This window comes from Rhinolophus sinicus, chromosome 17 (assembly GCF_057876585.1).
Source record: "Rhinolophus sinicus isolate RSI-liver-muscle chromosome 17, RSI-T2T, whole genome shotgun sequence".
NCBI classification, from domain to species: domain Eukaryota; kingdom Metazoa; phylum Chordata; class Mammalia; order Chiroptera; family Rhinolophidae; genus Rhinolophus; species Rhinolophus sinicus.
Genome location: NC_142517.1, coordinates 166,360,588 through 166,386,773, shown reverse-complemented (window position 1 = coordinate 166,386,773; position 26,186 = coordinate 166,360,588). Strand labels below are relative to the sequence as shown.

Below are 26,186 nucleotides of genomic sequence, written 5' to 3'. Positions count from 1 at the left end.
TTACAATATAAGTCATGTTCAAGTAAGAGGGAAAAAAGTATAATATTTTATATTTATTGTATAAATATTCATGATAAGAAATGTTATTTTCCCCTTTGTTTTTATTAAAAACAAATTTTATTTTTAATTGTGGTAAAATATACATAATTTACCATCTTACCTATGTTAAGGGTACAGGTCAGTGATATTAAGTTCATTTACATTGTTGTACAACCATCACCACCATCCATCTCCAGGACGTCTTCATCATCTTACCAGAAATTCTGTACTCATTAAACACTAACGCTCCATTGAGAACATGTTTTCTTAAAGACACAAGAGTCTCTGATTTCCTCGGATGTGGTAGTTACTATGCCTATAGTTACAGATTTTTAACTACACAGAAAAAAGTTCCTCCAAAGTTTTATGTGAATAATTCAGGATATAGTCTCTTTATGTAGTCTCTTTAATCCCATTGACCGCAAATGACCGCATTTGTCCTTTCCCACCAAAATCAAACACATGCATATTAAAACATCAGCTGTCAAAAATTCAAATACTAACTGGTTATCTCATAAATATTCCAACTGAATATGATCTTTTAAATATTTTCTTGAGTTCTAATAGTGAAATAGTTTTCAAATTTTGACGCTATAGTTCTCTCCACTCCTTTAGAATGCTACTGTTTTATCAATGTAAATGTTTAATGTGGTCTCTATGCTTGGTTTAATTTGTAGCTTAACACTAATGTTCAACACTTCTTTTTATCATATAAGACAAACAACACTGAATAAGTGTAGGTGTGTCAGATACAAAAATTGTGTCAGTCTAATAATTTCCTTATATGCAGGTTTGCTAGGGCTTTATAAATAATTATCTCCAAGAAGTGTTAAATATAAGGATAAGGTTTTATTTTTACCGTATGCAGAATTTGAAATAAGCATTTTGAGAAAGAAGTGTTTTCTAAGGCAGATAATGTCTTTTCTGTGTTGCAAGTTTGAAATCTAGCCAGTGCACAGACTTTATTCCCTCCCAAATAATTTATTTGATGTCATTGAAAAGAATTTTAAGGTTTTTCTGTGCTCAAATTTATCACTCATGATATTGTCCATTCTTAATGTTAAGTGCTTCCCTATAATCTGAGAAGGTTTATGTTTTCTCTGTCCTTGTCTTTGCTGATAATATAAACAGAGTGATCTGGCAATATGTTTGTTCTTCTCGCATACGGAGAAGGGCACAGAAAGTGCTGCTTCAATGGAACTGGACTGCTTAAAATTTTGGTTCACTAGTAAAGCTGAACTGTTTGTTCTTAAGACTGTCTTAATCTATGCCCTATTCTCAATGTTTAGCCATATACTTTGTTTATACACAAATTAGCATTGCTATCATTGGTGACAACTATCACTTCACTTTTCCATTTCTGAAGGACCTCTGAAGTTCATGGCCTATATCTAAGAATTAAATCTCTTCTGGAAACTGTTCATAAAAAATAACTTTTTGCTGGATTTGGGCAAATAAGTCGTTTTCCTACTAAATCTCACGATGGGTTTCCTCTTCTACCCCACGATCCTACATAGTCTAAATGTCAAAACTTCATTGACCTCTGCAACATGAGCAGTTCCTTGGAGGCCTTATATATTTATACATGGTGGCTGTAAGAGAGCCCTGGGAGATGGATGGAGCTGGGGCAAATATTAGCACACAGAGAACAGAATGAATGGGAAAAGTTATATCAAATAAGTACAAATAAGAAAATTAGAGTTGAAAGTCTGTGACACGTTAAAAACTTTACTGGTTGGAGGCCAAAGGTTAGTCTATAACTGTAATACAATTATAAATTACGAAAAGTACTAAGAGCAATTTATAATTATATTTTAAGGATATGTTTAAATTCACATCATATGTTCATTTGTTTTCTACTGAAAATCACTGTAGATACATTTTGAAGATTATGAATATTTTGCAGTGTTTAGATATTTTGATTTATTACAAGTAAATATTAGTGTTCTCATTTTAAGGTAATCACCTCTTTCTTTTTATTGACCTGTAGCTCAAAGAGTCATTCAAAGATACCAAAAAGAAATTCAACAATTTGAAGTTTAATTACACTAAGAAAAATGAAAAAGCTCGGAATCTGAAGGCTCTTAAATATCAAATTCAACAAGTTGATATGTATGCTGAAAAAATACAGGTAACAAGAAACTGTGTGTGTATGTTTGCGTGTACTATTACAATTGCTGCAAAATGATTTGCATTTCAATTCTAGATGCCTAATCCTTGGGCCTTTTATAGCATTGGGACTAAAAAGGTAGTTTTCCATTTTTATAGCAATCGGGTTCTTCATGTAAAGTATGTAATAAATTGATCTATCTTTTGAAGGCAGCTCTAGAATGGTTTCTGCCAAACCTACCTTGCCTCTCTGCTTCCATTCTTCTGCCCAACACACACACACACACACACACACACACACACACGCACACGCACACGCACACGCACACGCACACGCACACGCACACACATGCACCTCTTCTGTACCCCTCTTCCTTTCCTATAACCTGCTTGTGTTAGGAGCTTTCTCTCCTGTGGTTACAGCCCCTGATACCTACCTTGATTATCACATGTGCTGGCTAAGTTATTTAAATACTTTTCCTGGGAAGCAGTGAACTTACTGAATACAATAAAATATCTGATTTTATGACCATTTTCTTATTTTTTTAATCATAGTATCATTCATGAAATCTGGAATAGACCTTGGTGTATTGTAAATTTTCTATGTGTGCTGAATGCTGAATCAATGGACTATTTGGAAGAAAACCCTTTTTTCCCCCCCAAAATACATTTGTAATAATTGTGATTTTTAACGTATTATAATGGAGGAAGCTACAAAAGTTTTTTTCAAGTTTTTCTCCAATATTTAATCACTTGCCTCTTAAAAGTTGAATTTTATTTAAAAAAAAATTTTTTTTCTGTTTCTCACAGACTTTGAAAAGGAAAATGGAAAAAGTTGAGATTAAAACTTCTGATTCTTTATTAAATTATCCAAATAATAAAGGTAATATCCTTTTGGAAGCCATGAAGGATTTGCAAAAACATGTGGATGAGTTTGACAGAGTTGTAACAGATTACAAGAAGAATTTGGACTTGACTGAGCATCTCCAGGAGATGATTGAAGAGGTATCCTCTTCTCTACAAGTATCCGTGTTGTAATGTTTTTTCAGAAAATTACTCTGCTACTTTAAAACAATGCTCCATTAGCTATTATTGTCATTAAATCCATGTATCATGCTCCTTTTCATAATTAATTCCTTACGATAATTTCCTAAAGTAGAATTGCTGGACCAAAGGGATTGGATGTTACAAGGTTTTGATTGTTTGTTCATTTGGTCTTTGGAAAGATTTTACTAATTTACTCTTGCCAGCAACATAGGAAAATTTCTCATTTTCCCATAACCTCATCAATTCAAGATGTTTAATCATCATGGAATTATGTTCACTGCTTGATATTTGTTTAAAATACTCAAAATGACATATTGACTTCACAGAATTTGAAAGTGTTTACAAAAAAAAAGGTTATACTAGGATTTTTGAGGTTCAAACATTGTCATTGGTGTTATTTTTGGTTTTGTCAAGAAGAAAATCAGTAGGGTATGCATAAAATATATGAAATTTGACAAGTTAATGTTATTTGCACAGCTCATATTGAAGAAACTCTACACTTGAAGTTCTGGAGTGTTCTTTGTAGCCCATTATTCTGAGACAAAACATCTTTCTTCACCACTAACGTGGTAGAGCTTTTAGACTTAGCATCATACTAAGAAGGAGCAAGGCGATCATTCTTGTATAACTAGTACGTAGGTTTGCTGTAGCTCTGTGGCGCTTATTTAAAGCCACTTTCTAACAGAGTCAAGTTTTCTATTTCTCACTCAGCGTAAGTGGTGGTGTCCTTAGTCAGACATGTCCCTTCCATCATGGTTATTTATTTTTAGTGAGAAAGCTCTCCACTGTACTTTGAAAATATGATTGAATGTCTTGCATTTTAAAAGGTCAAATGCTATTCTTTAGATGATAGTTCCTCAATTCACAGTCTAAATCTCGTTCTTAAAAGAGAATTCATTTGTGTGTTAATCAGGCAATACTTTATCCATGTCTTGTTAATGATTTCAATTAATTAGACTGGATTTTGTGTGTTTGGGCTTTTTTCTTTCCTTTTACCGGATGTTCGGATTCTTTTCAGTGCCATAAGCTTTTGATGCTGCCTGCTCTTGTAAGTATGCAACGTTCCTCTTAGGAAGTGTGTTTCAGGCACCTCTAAGAAAGCTGGAAAATCAAATGAATTGCCATACGTTTACTTTTTTATCTGACTCTAATATCCAAGTGCAAAGTATATGATCATATTTTGGTATTTTTTTTAAGGCTTACAGAATTCAAACTAATGTGAATATAAAGTTTGAGGAAATTGAAATTTGGTATTGCAGTGTCCAAATGAAGAACTTTAGAAGGGTGGTGTTGCTTTAATCTATGCTTTGTCCCATTTTAATTTAGTGTCATTTTTGGTGTGAAGATGCAAGTGCCACAGTTGTAAGAGTCGGAAAATATTCCACAGAGTGCAAGACAAAGGATGCTGTGGAAAGTCTCCACCAGCAGTTCAATAAGTTTATCATACCCTCAGTGCCTCAGCAAGAAGAAAGGATTCAGGAGATCAGTGACCTCGCTCAACGATTATATGGTAGGTCTCGTTTAAGGTATCCAATGATTTACGATTAAACAAAGCTATACGGCACCTAATCCAGCAGAGAGCAGAGTCTGGCACACCTTCAGGGTCCTCATTACACCAACCCATTTAGGAAAAGGGCCCAAGATAAGATCCCACAACCTGCAAAAATAAACACTAGGAAACGAAGAACAACTGTGTGCAGATGACGCCTGCAGACTTTAAACTACCGTGTGTAAACCCTCCTTCTTTAATCCCTTTTCTCCCTCATCCCTGTTGATCATCTTCAAGGTATTAAAAACGGAATAATACTCAGTTTATCTAGACCAAAAAATTCTAATTTTTACTAGAGTGATTTCTTGAAAAACAAACAAAACTCGCATAGTACTTTAAAAAAGTATAAAGCTAAGACTGAAGTCTCTCATTTCTGTGAGGCTTATGGTTCATGGATATAGTCAAGAGGTAAAAATGTTTTCCTTGCCTTCCTCTCACTTCTGGCATAAATGGGAAAACACAATTATGATCTCACGGGTCCTGCTTTCTTCTTCTACACTACTAGGAAAGATAACACAGTTGTCAGCTGTATTATCTTAGAGGTTCTTCTATCTAAAGGAGGCCCCCATTTAAGAAACCTCCTGGGTGTTAACAGTCCCTGAGGGCGCTGAGGAATACCTTGCATGAGTTCTCTGCTAACTATGAGACTAAGATTTATTCCCAGTGACCAGCCAAATCCAGTCCGGAAAGAAGATAGCAACAGGTGGTACAAAGTGCTTCCCTTGGCTACCCACAGCTGCTGCCAGATAGATATTCTCTTTGGTAACATGAAACACTACCCATGGTTAGCCATAAGAGTTTTGTAGAACAATATATATTGCACTATCTAATATTAAATTGGAAATGAATTATTAATGGGTGTCCAAAGGAAGGGGTAGAAATACAAATGTAATAGAATATAGATTGAAAAATTAATAAAAACTAATGCGATGTTGCATTCTTACTATTGTCACTGTACACGTTTCACCAAAAAATTTTGGAGACACTCACACTGTAGCATAATTGCCTCTTTATTTGTCTGTCTTCTCTACTGATCATAAGCTCCTTGAGGATAAGGCAAGTATATTTAATCACTGTATTTCAGTGCCTATTCAATTTTCGGACATGATAAGTACTTGCCAACACTCCATAAAAGTTATATTCCTATCCCATCATGCATGATCCTGTTTCCTGCTTTGTTTTGTATTTCTGGACCTTATCACCAGCTGACATATTATATAGTTATTCGTCTATTTTCTGCCTTTCCTTACCAGAGTGTAAGCTCCAGGAGAAAAGGGATTTTGCCTGTTAGTTCACTGCTTCATGGTACATACTAAGTGTTTAGCAAATATTTGATGAATAAATGAATCATTGAATGAATAATGGAATGGCAAGTGTCTTTATCTGTTCAATATGGAAACCATGGAATTTTTAAAAACTTTGCATCAAGAAGATACTTTAGGAATATTATATCAACTCTTGCAGGCCACCTAAGCATTATTAAATCCAGAATTTGAATGCAAATAAATTTATCTCAAACGTTTTTTTTTGAGTACCTATTATTTACTAGGAACTGTGATTGACATAAAGACAAATAAGACCTAGTTTCTTCATTCAAGAATCCACAGTCTAAGCCTAGAAGTCATGATATGGTAAATGCAGTGGAGGCAGTGGAAAGGTATAATGTGTGTATTAGTCTGCTTGGGCTACCATAACAAATACCACAGCCTGCGTGGCTTCAACCACAGAAATTCCTTTCCTTGCAGTCTGGTTGCTGGAAGTCTAAGATCAAGGCGCTGACAGGTTGGTTTCTCTCCTTGGCTTACAGGTGGCCACCCTCTCGCTGCTGCTTCACCTGGACAGCCAGCCCTCTGTGCGCAGGCTCCCCTGGTGCCCCTCCCTCTTTCTATAAAGGCAACAGTCATATTGGATAAGGTCCCCACTCTAATGGCCTCTTTTAACTTAATCAGCACTTTGAAAACCTTGTCTCCAAATATGGTTCCATTCGGAGATATTGGGGATTGGGACTTCAGCATCTGAATTTTGGGAGGGCCACAATTGAGCGCACAGCAATGTGTAATACAGTTTAGCCTAAACTGTGGATTCCAGTAGTCAAGGTTCACATTGTGGTGTTCCAGGTATTATCTGGGTTACCTGAAGAAGCTCTTTTGAGCCTCAGGTTCCTCACTTGTAAAATGCAACAGAACCTACCTGTGGAAGACTACATTCAATAATGCATATAAAGTGCCCATGCACTCACTACGTGGTACATACCTTTATTATTATCCCAATAGGAAGAGATGAAATCCAGTTGGCAAAGATTTAAAAATTTTTCTCAAAAATGTTGGCATTTGAAGTAGACCCTGAAAAGTAGGTAGGATTTTGACAGCAGAAATAGGGAGTCAGGGAAGGGCATTCTCAGTATGGGAAAGAATACTCATTGGCTCTGGGGATTTTTAGGGAAGACACATTTGTTCAGTTTGGCCAGAGATTAAATATGTGAGATATACATTTAGATATACATTAGGCAGATTTACATTTGAGAGAGGCAAGTTAAAACCATATTATGGAGGGCCTTGGTTGTATACTTTTCTAGGTAGTGAAGAAGCACTGAATACTCTGAACAGGAGAAAACTGATTAGAATGGAGCTTTAAGAATATTAACATAGCAACATTATTCAGGGCACATAAAAGTGGCCTGGTACAGTAAATGTAACCATGTTTTTAGAATACCTGGTTTTCAAAAAATGCCTTCATTCATTTATTTATCTGCCCAGTAAGTATTTATTAAGCACTTACTATCTATCAGGACTTCATCACACACTGGAGAGATGAATTAATGGGTGTTTTTCGTTTATTTGTTTGTTTGTTTTGGCCAGGGATTTGACCTTTAAAAATAGTTTTATTCACTAATAAATATGTATAGACTAATCAGAGGGGTCACTTCGTAAATATCTAACCACTATGCTGTGTACCTGAAACTAATATAAAATAATATTAAATGTCAACTGTAATTGAAAAAAAAAAAAAAACAACTAAAAAAATATTTTTAATTATCTTAAAAAAATAGTTTTATTCCTTCTTTTCCCCAGGTTTGGAAGAAGGGCAGAAATATGCTGAGAAAATAGTGGCAAAACACAAAGAGGTTCTTGAATCTATTACTGAATTATGTGGCTCTCTCACAGAGCTTGAAGAAAAGCTAAAGGTAATGTCTTCTCAGAATATGTATTTTCATGTGATATAAATAAAAATGTGTTGATCAAGTGTCTTCTCGTGCAAAGATGTTCTAAAGGAAATTCTCAAGGGATATAATGTTCACGTTTGTCTCACAGCTTTCTAATATAATTATCTGGTGTTTCTGATAATTAATTCTGTTTCTTTTCTATCTGCAGAGAAAAATATTGCAGAGAATGAGGGCTAAACACAATTAAGGTGTCTCATTTATATTTTCATGGATCATATCCTAAAGGATAAATGTGTGCCATTAAAATCAAAGTAAAGTCTCTATTAAGTAGCCTTATGTTTTCGTTCATAAATAATGAATGTAAGTTTTTCTCTTATTCCAAATTGTGACCCCAGAGAAAAATAAAACTAATCTTCAGGTATTATATTCATAGAACATTTAACTTCATGGAAATATTCAACTAATCATTAGTACAATTGATAGAACAAAAAACTAATGCTAAATATATGGAGATAATATGTTTATGTCTGTCTAGGCAAAATCCATTTAAAAGAGAGAAATACACACACACACACACACACACACACACACACACACACAGTGTGCCAAACAAATGTATACACATTTTAAGAAAGGGAAACTGCATTAAAATCGTAATACTCAATGTATACTGATAACAAAAGATGAATACAAGTCACGTTTGACTTCTGCAATCACAAGAGGTGCTCAGAGTGGTTACCATCAGCGTCCAGGCACTTCTGGTAATGGTGAACTATTGCTTGAGCAACGTTGACCAAAGTGTCCACTTGTATACATTTTGTTGGCACCCCCAGTATATATACACATGTACACACACATATATGCACATGCACACACATTATACACACACTCACACATATACACATATATAGTTTTGTCTATGTCAGGTCAAAAACTGGTTTCATCAGTGCTGTTTTTACAACCAACTGAAAGACCTGGTTATTTAGAATGGAGAGATTGGTGAGGTAATGAAGAGCACGACCTCTAGAATAAGACACAGCTGCTTAGGAATACCAACTCTCCAGATTATTGGATTTGTGATTTTGGGGAAATTGCTTAATCTCTCTGAGCCTCAGTTTCCTAATCTGTAAAATGGAGGAAATCGGGGAACCTAATGGGAGGGTAGCCCTGAGGATTGAGTGTGGGGACACCCATGATTATCACTGTGATTATTGTTGCTATTGAGACAGAATGGTGCCCTTGCAGTTCAGAGCAGAATTATTGTTATTTCAGGCAATGATCTCTTTCTGTATGAAGTTCCATTTCATAAATTTGAATTCCCATTCTATTCAAAATAGTTTGCTAATCTTTTCATTCAACCAAGTTATCTTTTCCCTTTGGCAAAGAATCTAGGTTTTTCAACATTTTTACCATTTTAAATAACACTACATTTTCATGCATATAGCTTTTTCTTTCTTTTGTGTTATTACCTATGCATAAATTCTCCAAAGCAGATTTGAGTAAATGGGTATGAAATTTATGTATGTATATATTAATTAATATATAATTAATATTTAATATATATATATATTGCTTTCCATAAATCTTTTACAATTATAATGCCACTAGTAATGTATGAATGGACCATATATCTTCTATTATCTTTTTCAACATTTAGCATTTCCTCTTCACCTCCGCCCCACCCCATGAGGATCTGTTTCTTCTCCTGATTTCTGATATGTAGAATCCCCGCAAATCACTGCTTCCTCCGACACTTTGCTCTCTGTTGTCTGCAACATCCCTCCCTTTTATGTTGTATATCTTCAAGTGAGATCCACTTACTAAAATCTACTCTCTTAAAGTTATCTCCATTTCCAACTTTTCACCTTCATGGCTATTCTTCCTGAAAGCTGTTTCCATTCCTTCTCCACACTTCCTCATTGCCCTTTCCTTCTACACCCCCTATAGTCAGGACTGTACCCTCTCTTTCTTATTCCCGGGCCATCACTTGGATTCTCTTTGGCACTAGTCAGGGGCCTCCTAATAATACAGTGCAGCTACATCACCCTTCCAAAATACAGTTCTGCTAGTGTCATTTTTACATTCAAAACACTACACTACAAACTCTTCATTGATTACTAAATAAAGTTCAGATTCAAGGTCTTTCAATGTTCTGAGGCCGATTCTCTTCCCAAACCACTATACTTCTATAGTCATTGTAGGTTCCTGCTTCAGTGGTCTACTACTGCCATGTCCCCGGGTTTCCTGCTTCTAAACCTTTACTTCCAATACATGACTTTCTATCTCTGTTTATCTAAATCTTACTATCTCTCAAAGCCAAATGCAAATACTGCCTCCTCCACAACTCCTCCCTTAGCTGTTTCACTCCCTCTCTGATCTCCCACAGCACTTGTGTTCCTTCTTATCATGAGCATCACATGGAATTTCCATTACCATCCCAACCCCTCTACTTGATTCTATTTGAGGAAATCCTATGGCTCTGTTCAATTTAGCATTCCACACATTTAACACTATGCTTTGCCTAAAGCAGGTTCTCCAGAAAGTATTTTGACATTTGTATTAAAAGCTCCAAGGATTGGTAGAGAAGAATTTTTCAATAGATTTAAAAGGTTTAATTTGGGTGGTTGTAAAAATGAGGAAGGGCCTCTCTAGCAAGATAAATGAATATCAGCATTGCTGCTATGAATTACAGCCTGAACAAAAGCTTGTCAAAAAATGCTTACTAACACTTTACAGATGTTTGCACGAGAAGCATAAATGTCTAGCTTTTATGTTTTCAAGGTTGATGTCACGGCTCTCTTTTGCAGGGGTTATTAAAAAGTAGGCCCAGAAATCTCTGTCAAGGCTGAAAAAGTGATAATAGTCCTTTCTATTTGTACAGCAATTTGAAATTTACGAAGGCTTTTCATACATATTGTATCTGTGATTTCCAAATAACCTTGTGATGGAAATAAGGCAAATGTTGTTTTCTTTGTTTCAGAGGTGAAGTTCAAAGAGGGTAAAAGTGCTTTGCTTGGGCTCCCACAGTCAGTAGTGGTGGATCTGAAATTCGAACTTAGATATGATTCAAAATCTAATGTTCTTTCCACAACAGCTGCCATTTTGGAATTAGGTATCGAGTGTGTACTAAAGCAGAGTGACTTATCCAGTAATACAAAAAAGTTTAAGTTTTAGAGTTAAGATGAAAAGGTGAATATCCCCAGAAATGTGTCCTCCCAGATTCTCTGAGTCAGTGTAGAATGCGTACTTTGAGGAACGTGCCTGTTTCTTTAAGATTCATCTAATGACCATGTTCCAGGTGGAACAGGTTATCTTCTGTTGCTGTACAGTCATCATCCTAAACTGGTGTTCTGGGGCTCCTTTCACCTTTGCTAAGTGTTTTCAGTCCTAACACTGGCTCCACAGCAGTTTGCAAACCCCTTCTACCTCCATGACTAAAATGGAGCCCCATGAAATGCAGGAGCAAAATATCATCACTCACCTGAATCATCCTTCATTTTCAATTGCTTTTTTCTTGACCGTACTCAGTGATACTTCCTTCTTTTTTTCATGAGCCTCCCAAACATTTGCTTGTGTAAGTTCTCTGAATGTCCTACTTTGTTCTCCATCAGAGATCTTTAGTCATTCCGGCCTCATTTCTGCTCCCCTGACCCACCTAATGGTTTTAACTGCCACGCACAAAGATTCCTTTCTCTGGAGAATGCTCCTGTAGGTGCATCCTATTATAACAATGATGTTTTCCCTGATGGGCCTTTGAACAACCAATTTTTGTTTGTTTGTTTATTTGTTTGTTTGTTATTGGCAATGAACTTTATAAAAGGAGTGAGGTAGGAGGGGAACTGTGAACTTGGAGGGATAATTTCATAAATCACATCATGGGAATACATCAGATTTTTGTGGAATACATTTACTGAAAGGTTGCAAGTGGCCTATGTTTTCTTCCAAGTGGTTATTGCATGGCATTGTTCCTCCGACTTTTCTGTCTCAGGCTCTCACTAACTATCACTTTGTACAGCAGGGAGACGCTTTAAAGATGAATCTGAATTCAGAAGACTTCCACGATGATTGCATTGACCTACTGAAAGAACCAGTGAGAAATAAGCAGACAATACTGACTGAAGAAACAAATAAGGTAAAGAAAACTATGTAACCTCAGCTATTCATTACTTTTGTTTTGAGGTTAGAGTCCTTCTGCATTTACAAAAACAGAAAAGGTGAATTGAAACCTTCTTACCTATCTGAATAGAATATCCCAATGTGAATGCAGCGTGAGTGTCCTCACCCCTTACTGCCTTTCTACCACTTACTTAGTCCTCACGTCCTGTGCTATTTCCCTCTGAGTCCCTCCTAATGAATACTGGAAACACAGCATTTCACAGTGACTTTGGGACAGCCATTCAAACACCATACTGTCACCTCAAATTGCTTCTACTTCTCCCATCTTTAGCTGCCTTTCCCATTGTCCTTTTATGTTCAAACCGAATTGCAGATTTCACTTCTCCCTTTTTATCATACCACCAAGCTATGATTTTGTTGTTTTATGCTACCCATTAGAAAACCTTAATACATGAAATTAGATTGCATTTTGCTCCATAGAATCTACCGTTAAGATATTTCCAGGCCCTAAAATACAGAATCAAACTGAAATATAAATACCACAAAGTATTTAAAGAAATGTTTAAATTACTTTAATGCCTATGCATTACAGATAAATTAAACATGTAGCAAAAATTGCAAATAGTCAAAAATGCAAATGTTATCATGATATCAACTTTATTATTTAAATCACATCATTATGGATTTTTGGCATGAATTGCACACTCTCTATTCAAAGCTGCTGGACTATATGTTTTGTACACCCGAAACTAATAATTTAAAAAAGAAGCTGCTGGACTATATGTTTTGTACACCTGAAACAACAATTAAGAAGAAAAAAGTTGCTGGATTATAATTAGCACTTGACCTTCTGCTTTGCCAAGTTACCTTCTCCCTCTCCTAAGGAGTTAAAGGAAGAAGCAGAATCAACACCATTCTCAACTGCCCCAAATTAATGAAATATACTTCTTGTGACCTGAGACAAGAAAAAAAACTCCCTGTTGTTGCATAGTTATCACATGGAGAAATAGTTATCTTTCCTTGAAGACAGTACAGTTCTTAGAGCTTCTTTATAGGTCTGTCCCCACGGGTTAAATATATGTAAAGATCTAGTGCAATTATATAACCGCCCGGTAGCAAGAAGTATTAAGCAAATTGCCTTTTTTTGTGGGATGACCTTAAGGTACTTAAACCCTGGTTTTTCTCTGCGACAAAGGAAAGCTGCCAAATGTTGATCATCTTATTGGACTGTAGTCTTATATCATACGGTCTTTGGTTACTCTGATTGATCTAAATCAGGGTTTTTCAACCTCAGTGCTATTGATATTTTGGCCCAGAAAACTCTCTTTTGTATGGGGGTGCTGTGCTGTGCATTGTAGAATGTTCAGCAGAATTCCTGGCCTCTGTTCAGGAGATGTCAGTAGCAGCCCTCCTGTCTTGTCCTGACAACCAAAAAATAACTACAGAAATTGCCAAATACCCCCAGAGGAGCAAAATCACCCTCGAGTGAGACCTACTAGTAGAAATAATAAAGAATAACATAAAATGCATCACAGTTTCTTAAATAAATCCAACGTCATATTATTTTTTAGTTATAGAAATTATCTTTAATATTAACAATGTATAATTGCTCAAAAATTCAGAAACCAATAAAAAAGTTGTTTTAACATTCAATAATAAGGAAAGATCAGGTACTGAATACAGACAATTAGGCTGATAATATAATTCTCAGTATTTTGGTAAAAATCAAAAGATGATGTTGAGAAATTTCAATCAATCTAAAATTGTGGACTGACCAAAACTATCTTCAAGACAGAAGGTGAAATAAATGTTATTTTCAGGTGACAAAAAAATGACAGATTTGTTTTTCCATTATTTTGTTATACTCTTTTGTATTTGGAAATTTTCTATATGTGAATTTTTTTTCAAGTCGTATATGTTAAGGTTTACATTTTTTGCTGTAAAGTTCTATACATTTTAAGCATTTTGATAAATGTTTAATGTCTTGAGTTCACCTACACAGTATTATACAGAATAATTTCACTCTACTAAAATTCCTTTTGCTTAACCTATGCAATGCTCCCCAACACAACTTATGGCAATCACTGATCTTTTGGCCCTCTTTGGTTTTTGCCCTTTTCCAAAATATTACATATTTGCAATCATAAAGTATCTAGCTTTTTAAGACTGGTCTTTATCACAGTGCACATAAATTTAAGATTAATTAATGTCATTTTGTGGCTTGCTCATTCAGTTTTTAACTGATGAATAATATTTTATTGTATACGTACCACCTTTGGTTTAGTTATTATCCATTATCTAATCAATTGAAGGAAATCTTGGTTGTTTCAAGTTCTTAACAATTATACATAAAGCTGCTATGAATATCCATGTACAGGTGTGGATAATAAATTATTTAAATTAGTCATGCTACCTAGGATTGTATGGAAAGACTATGTTTAATTTTGTGAGACTGTGACACTGGCTTCCAAAGAAGATATGCCGTTTTGCATTCCCACCAGCAATTGATTTTCTATTGCTCACAAGAACTTGGTATGACCAGCTCCTTAGATTTTCTGATAGGTGTGTAAGAATATCTCTTTGTTGTTTTAATTTGCAATTCCCTAATGACAAATAATGTCGAGCAGCTTTTTGTGTATATATTTGCTATCTGTATATTGTGTTTGGTGAGATGTCTGTTCAGGTCTTGCATCCATTTTTAAATTGAGTTCTTTGTTTCCTTTAAAAATATTTTTTAATTAAAATTTTTTTATTTTTCTATTATAGTTGACCTACAGTATTATATTAGTTTCAGGTGTACAGCATAATGATTAGACATTTATATAGCTTATGAAGTGATGACCCCAATAAATCTAGTACCCATTTGACACCAAACATAGTTATTGCAATATTATTGACTATATTCCTTATGCTATACTTTACATCCCCATAATTATTTTGTAACTACCAATTTTTACTTCTTAATCCCTCTACCTTTTTAACCCAACCTCCAACCCCCCTCCCATCTGGCAACCATCAGTTTGTTCTCATATCTATGAGTTTATTTTTGTTGTGTTTGTTTGTTTATCCTGTTCTCCAGTTCACATATAAGTGAGATCATATGACATTTGTCTTACTCTGTCTCACTTCACCCAGCATGATACCCTCTAGTTCCATCCATGTGTTGCAGATGGCAAAATTTCATTCTTTTTTATGGCTAAGTAATAGTCCATTGTGTGTTTGTGTGTGTGTGTGTATACATATATGTATGTATACACACACATATATATGTATATATGCCAACTCTTCTTTATTCATCCATTGATGGACACCCAGGTTGCCTCCATATCTTGCCTATTGTAAATAATGCTGCAATGAACATATGGATTCACATGACCCTTCGAGGTAGTGTTTTGGGTTTCTTCAGATAAATTCCCAGAGGTGGGATTACTGGGTCCTTCTTTGTCTCTTGTTATAGCCTTTGTTTTAAAGTCTGTTTTGTCTGGTATACGTATTGCTACACGAGCTTTTTTATTTTTCATTATTATTATTGTTATTTTTAATTATGCACATTTTTCTACATTGTCAACCATACACATTTACTAAGATTGAAAATGAAAGTTTTGCTACCAAAGTAAACAAACTCAATTATACTTAATAAAAATGATTTTTCTTGCTTTTATTTATTTTTCTTAGAGAAAAGTTAAAGGAACAGATTCCTTTAAGTAAAAAAATGATTTCCTTTTATTGAGAAATAATTTTTATTTTAATATAAATTAAAAGACATGATAGCTCATCAGTTATTTATGGTAAAAGTGAAGGTTCACAATTATAGCTGTCAAGAACTCTCGTTGACATAATTTTACGTATACATTCTGGTGTAATGTGTACAAGGAGCAAAATGAAAGGGCAAAAGCAGTCTTCAGTTTTAAATAGCTCAGTCACATTTACTTTCTGATTGTCTGTATCGTTTTATTATAGGTCAGATATAATGACCCCCAAAACATCATGTGGGCAGATAACAAGGAGCACCATGTAAGAAGCTTGTCCGGGAATCACTTAGTTCAATTTTCATGCCCTTAAACCGTGTTGATCTTCCTTGTGAAATGATTTAAATCAGAAAGAACAATTCCACCAAACTATTACAAGAATGTATTAATCACAAGATCTTCTCCTGGAGATAGTGTTTCTCATTTTTCTGACCCCAGAATGCAGCATGTGGAAGTAGGCAATTCAGTAAATGGAATGCTCATTAGTGATGGTGTTTTATCCCCAAAGTGAGGACCGAAGCTAAATCCACAGTAATATGTGAAAACTCCTAAGGTTAAATGGAGGCACAGAGTATTAAGAAACTTGCCTAAAGTCACAAAACTATCTGGTAGAAGATGAAGGCTTGCAATGCCAACAATTAAAGTTAGAGAATTCTAGCACTAGAAGGGATTTAACAATCATCTGATCAAATCTTATTTTACAGTTGAGGAAACTGATGCCAAGAGAGATTAAATATGTTGCCCTCCAAAAATCACAGAAAGTAGTGTCAGAACTGGGCAGGCAAACCAGTTCTTCTGAATTTCAGCCATGTAGCTTTTTCCACAAGACTGAAGGAAAGCTCCAAGGAACTGCTGTTTTGAAATAATGCTGTAGATGCCCATGCCAAAACTTTCCCCTCTTTGCATTCTGTTTACATGATGATTAATAAAGCAATAGCATGAAGTACTTTTACACCAAACAAGTCAGTGGAGTGTTCTTATCATGAGGTGAGGACAGTCCCTGGGCCCTCCTCCTCATTCTGATCACTTGGTAGGTGGCGGAAGATGTTCTTGAGACATTTGCTTTGGAAACAATTGGGAAAAAGACAGAGTGTTCTTTGCCACCTTCTGTTCTTTTTTCACCTTGTTCACTCCAAAAGCCCAAAGATGCCAAGTCACCCTTTGGCTGTCCAAACCCCCTTCCAAATTCCCTGAAATGCCTTTGAAAGATTAATCCCTATGTTCAATATCTTAATTTCCTCGCTTCCTATTTACCTTCATTTAATTTTATTTATCCCAAGATAAGACTATCTACTGAGATATTTTGGAAGGTGAAGTCTTGTGATGTTCCCTTAAATTTACCGCATAGATAGATCCCCACTCTATGTACTTTGAGGACTGGTGCTACACACTTAATTCGTTGGATGGAATTATTCTCTCTTCCAGACACTCATTTTGTTTGCCTACATGACAATGATTATAAATCCAAGTGGTTATGTCCATCAGTGGAAATGAAAGTTTAGAAATCCTGACTGAGATAAGATCTGAGGCTATAAATTCAGAACTAATTGAAAGTTAACTAATCATTAGATGTGAAAATGGATGAGATTTTTGAGGTAGAATGTATATAGAGAAGATTAGAGAACTTAAAGATGAGATCACACATCATTTATTATATTTAGAAGGTAGCACAACAAAAATGAATCAACAAAAAAGATAAAGAATAACTAGTTATAAGAGGAACATATTGAGAGTGAGCTGTGTTTGGTGAATTACATCAGTTTCCCAGCCATTTTGCCAGAACTCATCAGATTGATGCAAATGTGCCTTATCTGTGCCGAGATATATAGATTTATCTACCTTTTCCTAGAAACACACACACACACACATTACACACTTTTTTCCTACTGATAGCAAGAATTGTTTCATGGCAGGGAAATGTGAAAAAATAGTTGTTATATGTGAATGCTTGGGAACCATAAAGGAAAAGTAGTAGTCACAGAAAGTATAGCTCAGAGAGTTTTAAAAGGAATTTTTGTAAAATTCCATAATGACTTAAAAACTAAAAGCTTATTTGCATTTGACAATAAAGGCAAAAGTGCCAAAAGGCAATGTGGACTTACTCAGAAAAACTGGTATTAAACTAAGTTCATTTTGCTTTCCGAGATGATTATTTAAGAGGTAATTTTAGGTTAGTGCCATAGGCAAAATGTATAATGGTTCCAGGAAGTCATTTGATAAACACACTCAGATATGTCTCTTAAAGTAAATGGAATAATGTGAACTGAATGGGAGTTTGGTTGGATTATAATTGTACCCGAGAGTGTTAAGTAGTTCATCAGTGTCAGCCTGGAAGACAGTTTGCCTTGCCTTGGGGAGACATCTGGCTTTGACCTAAACTCTACAGTGCTCAGCATTATCAGTGATATTAATGGACAGAGGAAGTAAGAAATTTTAGGTGACTAGAAACTCAGTATGAATCAACAGTTGATGTGGTTCTTATGAAAACAAAAAATGAACTAACACAATCACTTTGGTAAAAACATGTCATATATAGATCAAGGAAATGATGATTCCATTGAATACTTCCCATCTGGAAAATAAATAAATCCTGGAAATAAACATATTTAGAAGGGAACATTAGTAAGTTGAAAAGTTTTTGTTTTTTTTAAAGATTTGAGAAAACTCTGTTCCTCTTATCATCAGTAGAAGTTATCTGGTAGTCATATTTTCTGTGGAAAGTGTTTTTCTGCTTTAGAAATTGTAGAGAGTGAAAAATAATATCCTTGGATTTCCTTCTTGAGTTTGACACCATCTGAAAGTGAGACACAGGAGTCAGAAATTAATAACCAGTAAAAGCTGGATTGGAGAATGTGACTCAGACTCACCTACTGGGTTTCCCAGAACTTCACCTCTGATTTAGATAGACTTGTCTACCCAGCTATTTGGGAGCACAGCTAGGCAACCACAGGCTGCCAGTACAGGAGTTTTTCATGCTTAAGAGCCAACGTGAATGCAGCCGTTTAGTGGATGGAAGCAAAGCAGGCTTCAGAGGTACACAACTGACCATGCTTGGTCTCTTCTTCCAAATCCACAATGAAATAAGTCAGTTTCTCCCCAGGAGGGACTGAGCTGTGGGGAGACTAGCCTGGTCTTTTTGTCAAGTTTCTCTCCTAAGCGTTTTTAAAAATGTAAGACAATTTTTAAACATTGCTCTTCTCTGGAGAGGCATAAGTTACCCAAAGAAGTCATTAAGGAGCCACCTGCCCCTGGATGACCCTTAGATCAACAAATGTCCCTGCTTTCCTAGGAAGCAGCTTATAGCCCAGTAGAAGTGGGACCTCCCCAAAGGTGACCAGGATGATGAAAGTTTCAGGAGTCAAGGCAGAAGAAGATCTTGGGGGTTGTAGTACAAAGACAGAGACTGAGAGGCTGTGGGACCAATTCTCCAAATAGTGAAAGGGCTGGTACAAGAGGAGGGCAATTGGACATCTCTGTGTCCCTCCAAGAGGCCAGTTCAGACCCATTGGTGGATACTGAGGGAAAGCAGGTGTTTGCTAAATGGAGGAAGATATTCTTAACATAAGTAAAACATACAATCATTTTCAAAGGAAGTACCCTTTCAGGAAAAGTGTTCAAACAGAGCCTGCCAGAATTTCACAGAAGAGATTTTCAGACTGAAAAGGAAGTTGGATCAAAGTCTTATGAAAGGGAAAATAAATATTCTACTTTCAGGAAGAGATAAAAATAAGAGGCAAAGCTAAACTAGCAGGAAGACCAAAAGGAGGGGCATTCCCTACTAGATATGGGTTTATTTAGTTGTTTGCTATTTTCTGTTTTTCTTTTTTTTATTGAGAAGGGCTTTTAAAAACTTCTGGCTTACAGACGCAGAATTTAAACTTCTATTAAATGGTTGAAGGAAACCACATTCTCTAAGCTGGGTTTATGCTTTCTCTGAAAATAAATCATATCCATGAGATAGGAGAAGGATCATTCTTTTCACTTCTGATCTTCAACCTAAAAACATTTATTTCTCAAAAATCAATTATAAAGTGTGTCAGGAGCAGGACTATGTGCTAAAACAAAGAACTCAAAGTCAAGGCTAAACATCACTTTCTTGTGTGCAAGCTATAGTAATGGGACGAAAACCAGTGATTATTAAATAAGTAAAAACGCACCCCAAATACTGAGGGAAAGCAAAGAAAGAAGTAGATGTAAACAAGCGGTTTGGGATAGATGAGATCCCTTTCAGCTTCAGGGCTCCTTTGAGCCTATGCCAGAGGGTGTATTTGGACGTGGATTAGTGGGGAGAAACACTAGAGCAGGAGAAGATGTACTGCTGTTCACAGTCTCCTAGCATGACCTACACTCCCCACTAAACTACCATCTCCATGAGGGCAGAGGCTGTGTTTACTTTTACTCACCATTTTAACTCTCCAATGCCTAGAACACTACCTAGTGTGTAATAGTTGCTCAATAAATGTTTTCTCAATGTGAAAACAAAACCAAGGGGCTTTAAGAAAATAAAACCAGTCATTAAAAATGGTTTTCTCTATATGAAGTACCTAGAGTCTTCAAATTCATAGAGACAGAAAGCAGAAGGAGCTGAGGGGAGGGAGAATGGAGAGTTAGTATTTAAAGTGTACAGAGTTTCACTTTAGAAAGATGAAAAGTTCTGGAGATGGCTGATGGTGATGGGTGCACGACATGCTGAACGTACTTACTGCCACTTACCTATGTACACTTAAAAATGGTTAAAATGGTCAATTTTATGTTATGTACATTTTAGCACAGTAAAAAATAAAATAAAAAGAATGATTTGCCTGAGAAAGGAGAAGGGTTATTCTAGTAGAGTCCGAGTGGTCACCTAACAAGGGTGCTCCAATGCTTTTTTTTTTTTTTAAGGGCACAGCTCACAGTGGCCCAGGCCGGGATCAAACAAGCAACCTTGGTGCTATTAGCACCATGCTCTAACCAACTGAACTAACCGGCCACCCTGATATTTTTCTTAGGTTTAATTTTTTTTAATTTTATTAAATTTATTGGGGTGACATTAGGTAATAAAATGATACAGGCTTCAAGTGTACATTTAAGAACAGTGTTTACATGGAGGGTAGACAGACAAACCAGAAACCAGAGCAGAATTTGCTGGTGAAAGGAGACTCCTCAGATTATGATTTGAAAAGACATTTATCCAGTCTAGCCCTTCATTAGAGCTGATGGCTACAACTGTCTCTTCCATTCCACAAGGTCGATCACATTTCACTCAGAGACTGGAGGTCAGCTTATCCGTTCCTTAGTCATGGGAAGAGACTGTGCCCTGGTTAAATAGACAAATGGTTTCAAGTTCTGTCATGCTTCAGCCAGGGCCCCAAGCTTTAACTCACTGCAGGTTTTCTCAAGTTGTTGCTCAAATTGAGTTTGAGACCTAGAGAAAGAAAATTCAGTAACTAACTCAAAACTTTGGCTTTTCTGTTTTGAAGGAGCAGGCTATGGTAGCCGACATTTTGGCCATTGATGGAACAGGAGGGAGTCAGCTTCCACGGGACCTGAAGCAGCTGTCCTCTGGCAGAGAAGGTGGTGTCCAAGGTCTGCTCCTGCCTGCAGACATGCTTTTAGAAGAACACGAGTGTGTCTCACCTGATGACATCTCCTTGCCTCCACTCCCAGGGAGCCCTGATTCCCCCCTCGCACTGTCTGACATGGAGGTGGAAGAACCTGCCAGCCCCTCCCTCAGCCTTCACAGAAGCAGCTACAGGATGCAGAAGGGGGCCAGTGGCCCAGGGGAGGCCCAGGAATCTGTCCTTTTACCACCTCCTGCTTTTGCTGATACTTGCAATGATGAGAGAGAAACGTTTTCAAGTCATTTTGAGAGGCCTTACCCTCAGTTCAAAGCTGAGCCCCCACTAAGCCCCAGAGGATTTCTGGAAAAGAGTACTGCCGTCCGCGAAATCAGTGCTAAACATCCAGAGAGCATGTCGAGTGAAGTGCATGAGAGAGCTTTACAGCAGCACCCACAGGCTCAGGAAGGTTTGCTAGAAACACAGGAGAAAATGCATGCTGATGATAACGTCACTAAAACCGGAGATAGGCTGCATGCTTCCCAGGACGAGTTCTCGGGCCTCGGGTTTCAATCAGGCCCCAGCCTGGCCTATCAGAGGCAAATAGTTTCCCAAGAAGAGAGTAGAAGCACATCAGCAAAAAGCAGCGTGGTCAGCCTAGCTGGCCAGGCACCTCATTTCTCCAGGCTCCTGTCTAATGTAACTGTTGTGGAAGGTTCTCCAGTGACTTTGGAAGTTGAAGTGACAGGATTTCCAGAGCCTACACTGACATGGTGGGTAGCCTATAATGACAAGCCATAAACAGAAACAAATTGAATCACTGAGCAAATCATTCATGTGCTCGAACTTAGAGATTTAGGGATGGCTGATTAGTATTCTGCAGCACTGCAGCTCTGCATGGTTCAAGCTCACATCAAACCCCCAACAATGATTTTCGTTGCAGCATGGCTAATACCCTGAAGAAAAAAAGTAACCATATAAAACAGTAATTTAACAAACTCCCAAAGCACTGCAACATAATTGTGCTGGTTTGTTGTTGGTTTGTTTGTTTGTTTTTCTGTCAGTGTAACATTCCACATTTCTAAAGATGGTGGGTGGAAATTCTTTCCTATTATTTAATTTTACATAAGCATGACATTTTCTTGATTTAACATCCCTTATTCAATTTAAAAACATAAGAATTTGTTTTCTTTTCCTTTTCTTTCATTCACCTATCTCATCTTTTTTTCTCTTCCCACCAGTCACACATGCCACTTTTGCGGTATTGTTTGTTTCACTAAGATTTCTTTTTATAAATTCTTCAATATGAAAGATGGAATAAAAATATTTCTTTCGCAGTTACTCCCAGTGACTGATAATAAACCCATTTTTAAAAGGTGGTGAAATAACTGAGCTGTGAGCAATATGATTTCACTCTGGAGACAGCATGATTTTTTAGCCTATTTGTTTTAATAAAAGTGAATTGCAGAACACAAGTTTTGAGTTACCTATTATTGTTATAAAAGCAGTTCTAACTTTCTCAATACTTGGGTTACTTTTAAATATTTAGAAAATTTTCAGCCTTAAGTAGATTTATTTGAGGACGAAATTTCAAATTTGTGAGAATGAGTTTGTACTTCTAAACTAAGATAAATAAAATAGCATTTACTTATCATATATTTTAGTAGATATTAAATTAGCAGTGTACCCATTTAAATTATTTAACTTATCGTGTGTGCCCATTGATAGTACTTGAAGTGTGAATCGGTTACTAAAGGACGTACCAGAAAACTTTGGTTTCTTAGATTATTAAAGGAAACTGCACTTCTGCTACCGTGCCACCATTTATGCTTTTTGTTTTATTTATTTATTTTTTTACAATTGCATGTTTTTTACACATCAGGAATTTCATATTTATGAATTTAAAAGATATTTAATTCATCATTAAATATCGGTTCTCCCCAAAGAAAAATGTTGTCTGAAGTGTTTCTTCTTTTTGTCCGCACAACAAATAACTTGGTACTTGGTTAGTATATATTGTTGAAGAGCTATTGCAACCATAATATTGAAGAACTATGGTGAGAAAATATCTTGTCCTCAGATTTTGCCATAATTAACAACTGGCAATTTTGCTTAATTAATAGCTGGCAAGCTCTCAGGGAATCACACAGTCTTAGGTCATTCATAAAAATGCAAAATTATCATTTGGGCAACGGGAACAGAAAATGATTCAGGTTTGTCGTCACTTCTTGTATAGTAGAATGTGGGTATAAACAAACAAGTATCTAGAATATACGAAAGAAACAAATTGTTTGCTTCATAAAAAGATGCAGCTAAGTGCTCATGTTCGTAGGAACCTTTTAGAAACACGTCAGTAACAATAATAATCCAACTGCATAAGAGCTTTATATAATTAGAAATCGTTTTCTTCTAATGAAATTAATTCATAAAAATGAAATGAACTCATTTCTCCCGGAAATGGTGTATCAGTACCTTCCTCTAAAATAGCACGCTGGTACTCTCATGTGGCTCTCATGGGATAAATGTAATGGGGCAGATGAGTCTCACTCCAGTATAGACTCCAGAGTCACAAGCTGCTGCTCCACAGCAGCTGAAAGAATGATGCAGGCCAGATAGGAGGGTGCCATTTCATATTCCACATAATGACCGTGAGCAGATAGTGGCCCAGGGTGGCCAGATGGCTTGGTTTGTTACGAGTAGTTGGATATCTGCATTTTCATATGCAAATATTCCAGTTGATAAATGCTGTCTAAAAGTTCAAGTTTTTTTAAAAAAATGGTCTGAGCCGATCAAGCACTTTCTCTGGCTACCAGCTGCCAACCTCTACTTGAAAGGTAAACAGCCCCATTGGAATTTGCAGTAGCTGCAAAGGTCCTCCTCATACTAGAGAATATTGCAGTGGTAATGGGCCTCTTTGCAATGGTTTTTACAAATTGGATATGATGTGAATAGTGATCCTGACTAAAAACTGACTCTCTGCTTCAGGTACAAGAAAGGCCAGAAATTGTCTGCAGATGGACACTTACAGGTTTTACACAAGGAGACGAGACATTCAGTGTTCATTCCGAAGGTATGCGGGGCAGATGCAGGCCTGTATGTGGCTCGGGCCCAAAACTCTAGTGGCATTCTCTCTTCCAATGTGATCCTCCATGTGACAAGTAACTGCAGGCCACCAATCGCAAGAATAACCTGGATAATGCTGTGTGTCATCTATGTTAGTGTGTCCCTAATGTACTGGCTACTCATACAGTGACTGTGGGATTGGCACCCAGGGACGTCATTCTCAGGAGCCTAAAGGACAATACAGTTGTTTCTTTTCCTGCATCTTCTGCAAAGCATCCCCCACCAAGTGTACCTACATTCTGGTCGTATTGCTTGTTTAGCTAATACCATGGCTTGGGGAAGTTACCCAGTTTTCTTTAATGCTTTAATTTATTTGAAGAGCTTGGTAAATTATTTGCAGTGGATAACGATACATTTTTGTATTCTAGAAAGAGATGTGTTCAATGTAAAATGCAGTAAAATTATGCTATGTTTACTCCTCCTAATTTAGGAGCATGCAGATCACAGCACACAATATAGAGATGTGAGTCCAATTTCAAATCCAGTTGTTTGAAAATTTGTTTTTAATTGTACTCATAAAATCTCCTTAAAGAATAACAGTAGAAATATTTAACTGAAGATGTAATGTTTATTATTGTATTAGGTGGCCTTTAATTTTGTTTTTCATGTCTCAATCTCATTTATTGAAATACATTCTGTGTAGTTTCTACATAGCCTGCATTCCTGAATCTGAGGATACTGCTGTAAATAATCACTCCTCATGCTGATCTCATGGGTTTGTCATTGGAGAACAAATGTGTCCGCCAACTTTAAACAGAGTTTCAAATGTCCATCAGCTATGCATGTCCCAGAGCAAGATGGAACACAGGGTGTGGCAATGGACCAACATTGTTCCTGTCATTCCGTTGACATGTTTTGGGCAGCCATGTATATGCGATTTCAACCATTTCCTCCTGCGTCTAATCTTGATTGTGCTGCTGACCAGTTTTGCAGCCTATGGTAAGGCATCTCAGTGCCTCAGTTTCCCATTCAGAAAATGGGTTCATCATCTACCTCTTGGGCAACTGAAAGTTTTCATTTCATGTCCTATAAATATCTGGAAAATGAAAAGCACACTATGAAAGCTAAGGGCACTTATGTTGATTAATGTAATCTGTCATAACATTGCCTCCTGCCCACTATTTCTCTTTCAGGTGTTGTTTCTTTAGAATATTAAATTAAAGGAGTGGTGTTAGTATGTGATCTCCAACTATTCCCATATTAGAAAATGATGTTTTATGAATTGGAGCTTAAATTCCATTCTAATTTCTCAAGATGACTTGAAATTAAATTCAGGAGGATCGTTTAGTATGATCTAGGGGGAAACAATGTGTAGTAAAATGACATAAGACGAATCTATCCTTTCTCATAATTATCACTTTAATATTGAAGAATGTTCTATGCTTTTATGAAATGTATTATTCAAAAAAGATCACCTTTTTGGCTCCTTTTAAAAATAAACATGAATAAGAGAGGCATTTGTCTTTTAGATTTTAAACATCGTCTTGTCATACTAGGGAAAGTCATTAGTTGAAAGAATAATTCATTATAGTTTTTTGATGAAGGGAAGGAATTAATTATGTTGCTGTGAGAATGTCTGCAAATAATAAAAATATTTAAATGTAATATATTCAAGTTGATATTAAGTTACTGAATGTTATCTGAAGATGTGAAATCTGTGGTTGAGTAAAAAGTTGGCATATTTTTTTCTTGTGCTGTGTATTCACTTTAATTAAAATATTAAATCTCTTAATTTTTTTCCAAATTTTGAC

General features: G+C 36.2%; 1 protein-coding gene across 3 annotated transcripts in view; it reads left to right on the top strand.

Annotated features, from left to right (window-relative positions):
- CCDC141 (coiled-coil domain containing 141) overlaps positions 1–25,889 on the top strand; it is a 168,517-nt gene extending 142,628 nt beyond the window's left edge. Inside the window, exons 18-24 of one of the 3 annotated variants that reach the window (XM_074338695.2) lie at positions 2,030–2,170; positions 2,959–3,153; positions 4,522–4,705; positions 7,816–7,928; positions 11,923–12,039; positions 21,235–22,085; positions 24,298–25,889. In XM_074338695.2, the coding sequence (XP_074194796.2) occupies positions 2,030–2,170; positions 2,959–3,153; positions 4,522–4,705; positions 7,816–7,928; positions 11,923–12,039; positions 21,235–22,085; positions 24,298–24,565 (1,869 nt within the window). In that variant the 3' untranslated portion in view covers positions 24,566–25,889. The remainder of the gene's footprint in view (positions 1–2,029; positions 2,171–2,958; positions 3,154–4,521; positions 4,706–7,815; positions 7,929–11,922; positions 12,040–21,234; positions 22,086–24,297) is intronic. The other 2 variants (XM_019739337.3, XM_019739336.3) reach the window with 2 other exon arrangements.
- Positions 25,890–26,186: the final 297 nt, after the last annotated feature.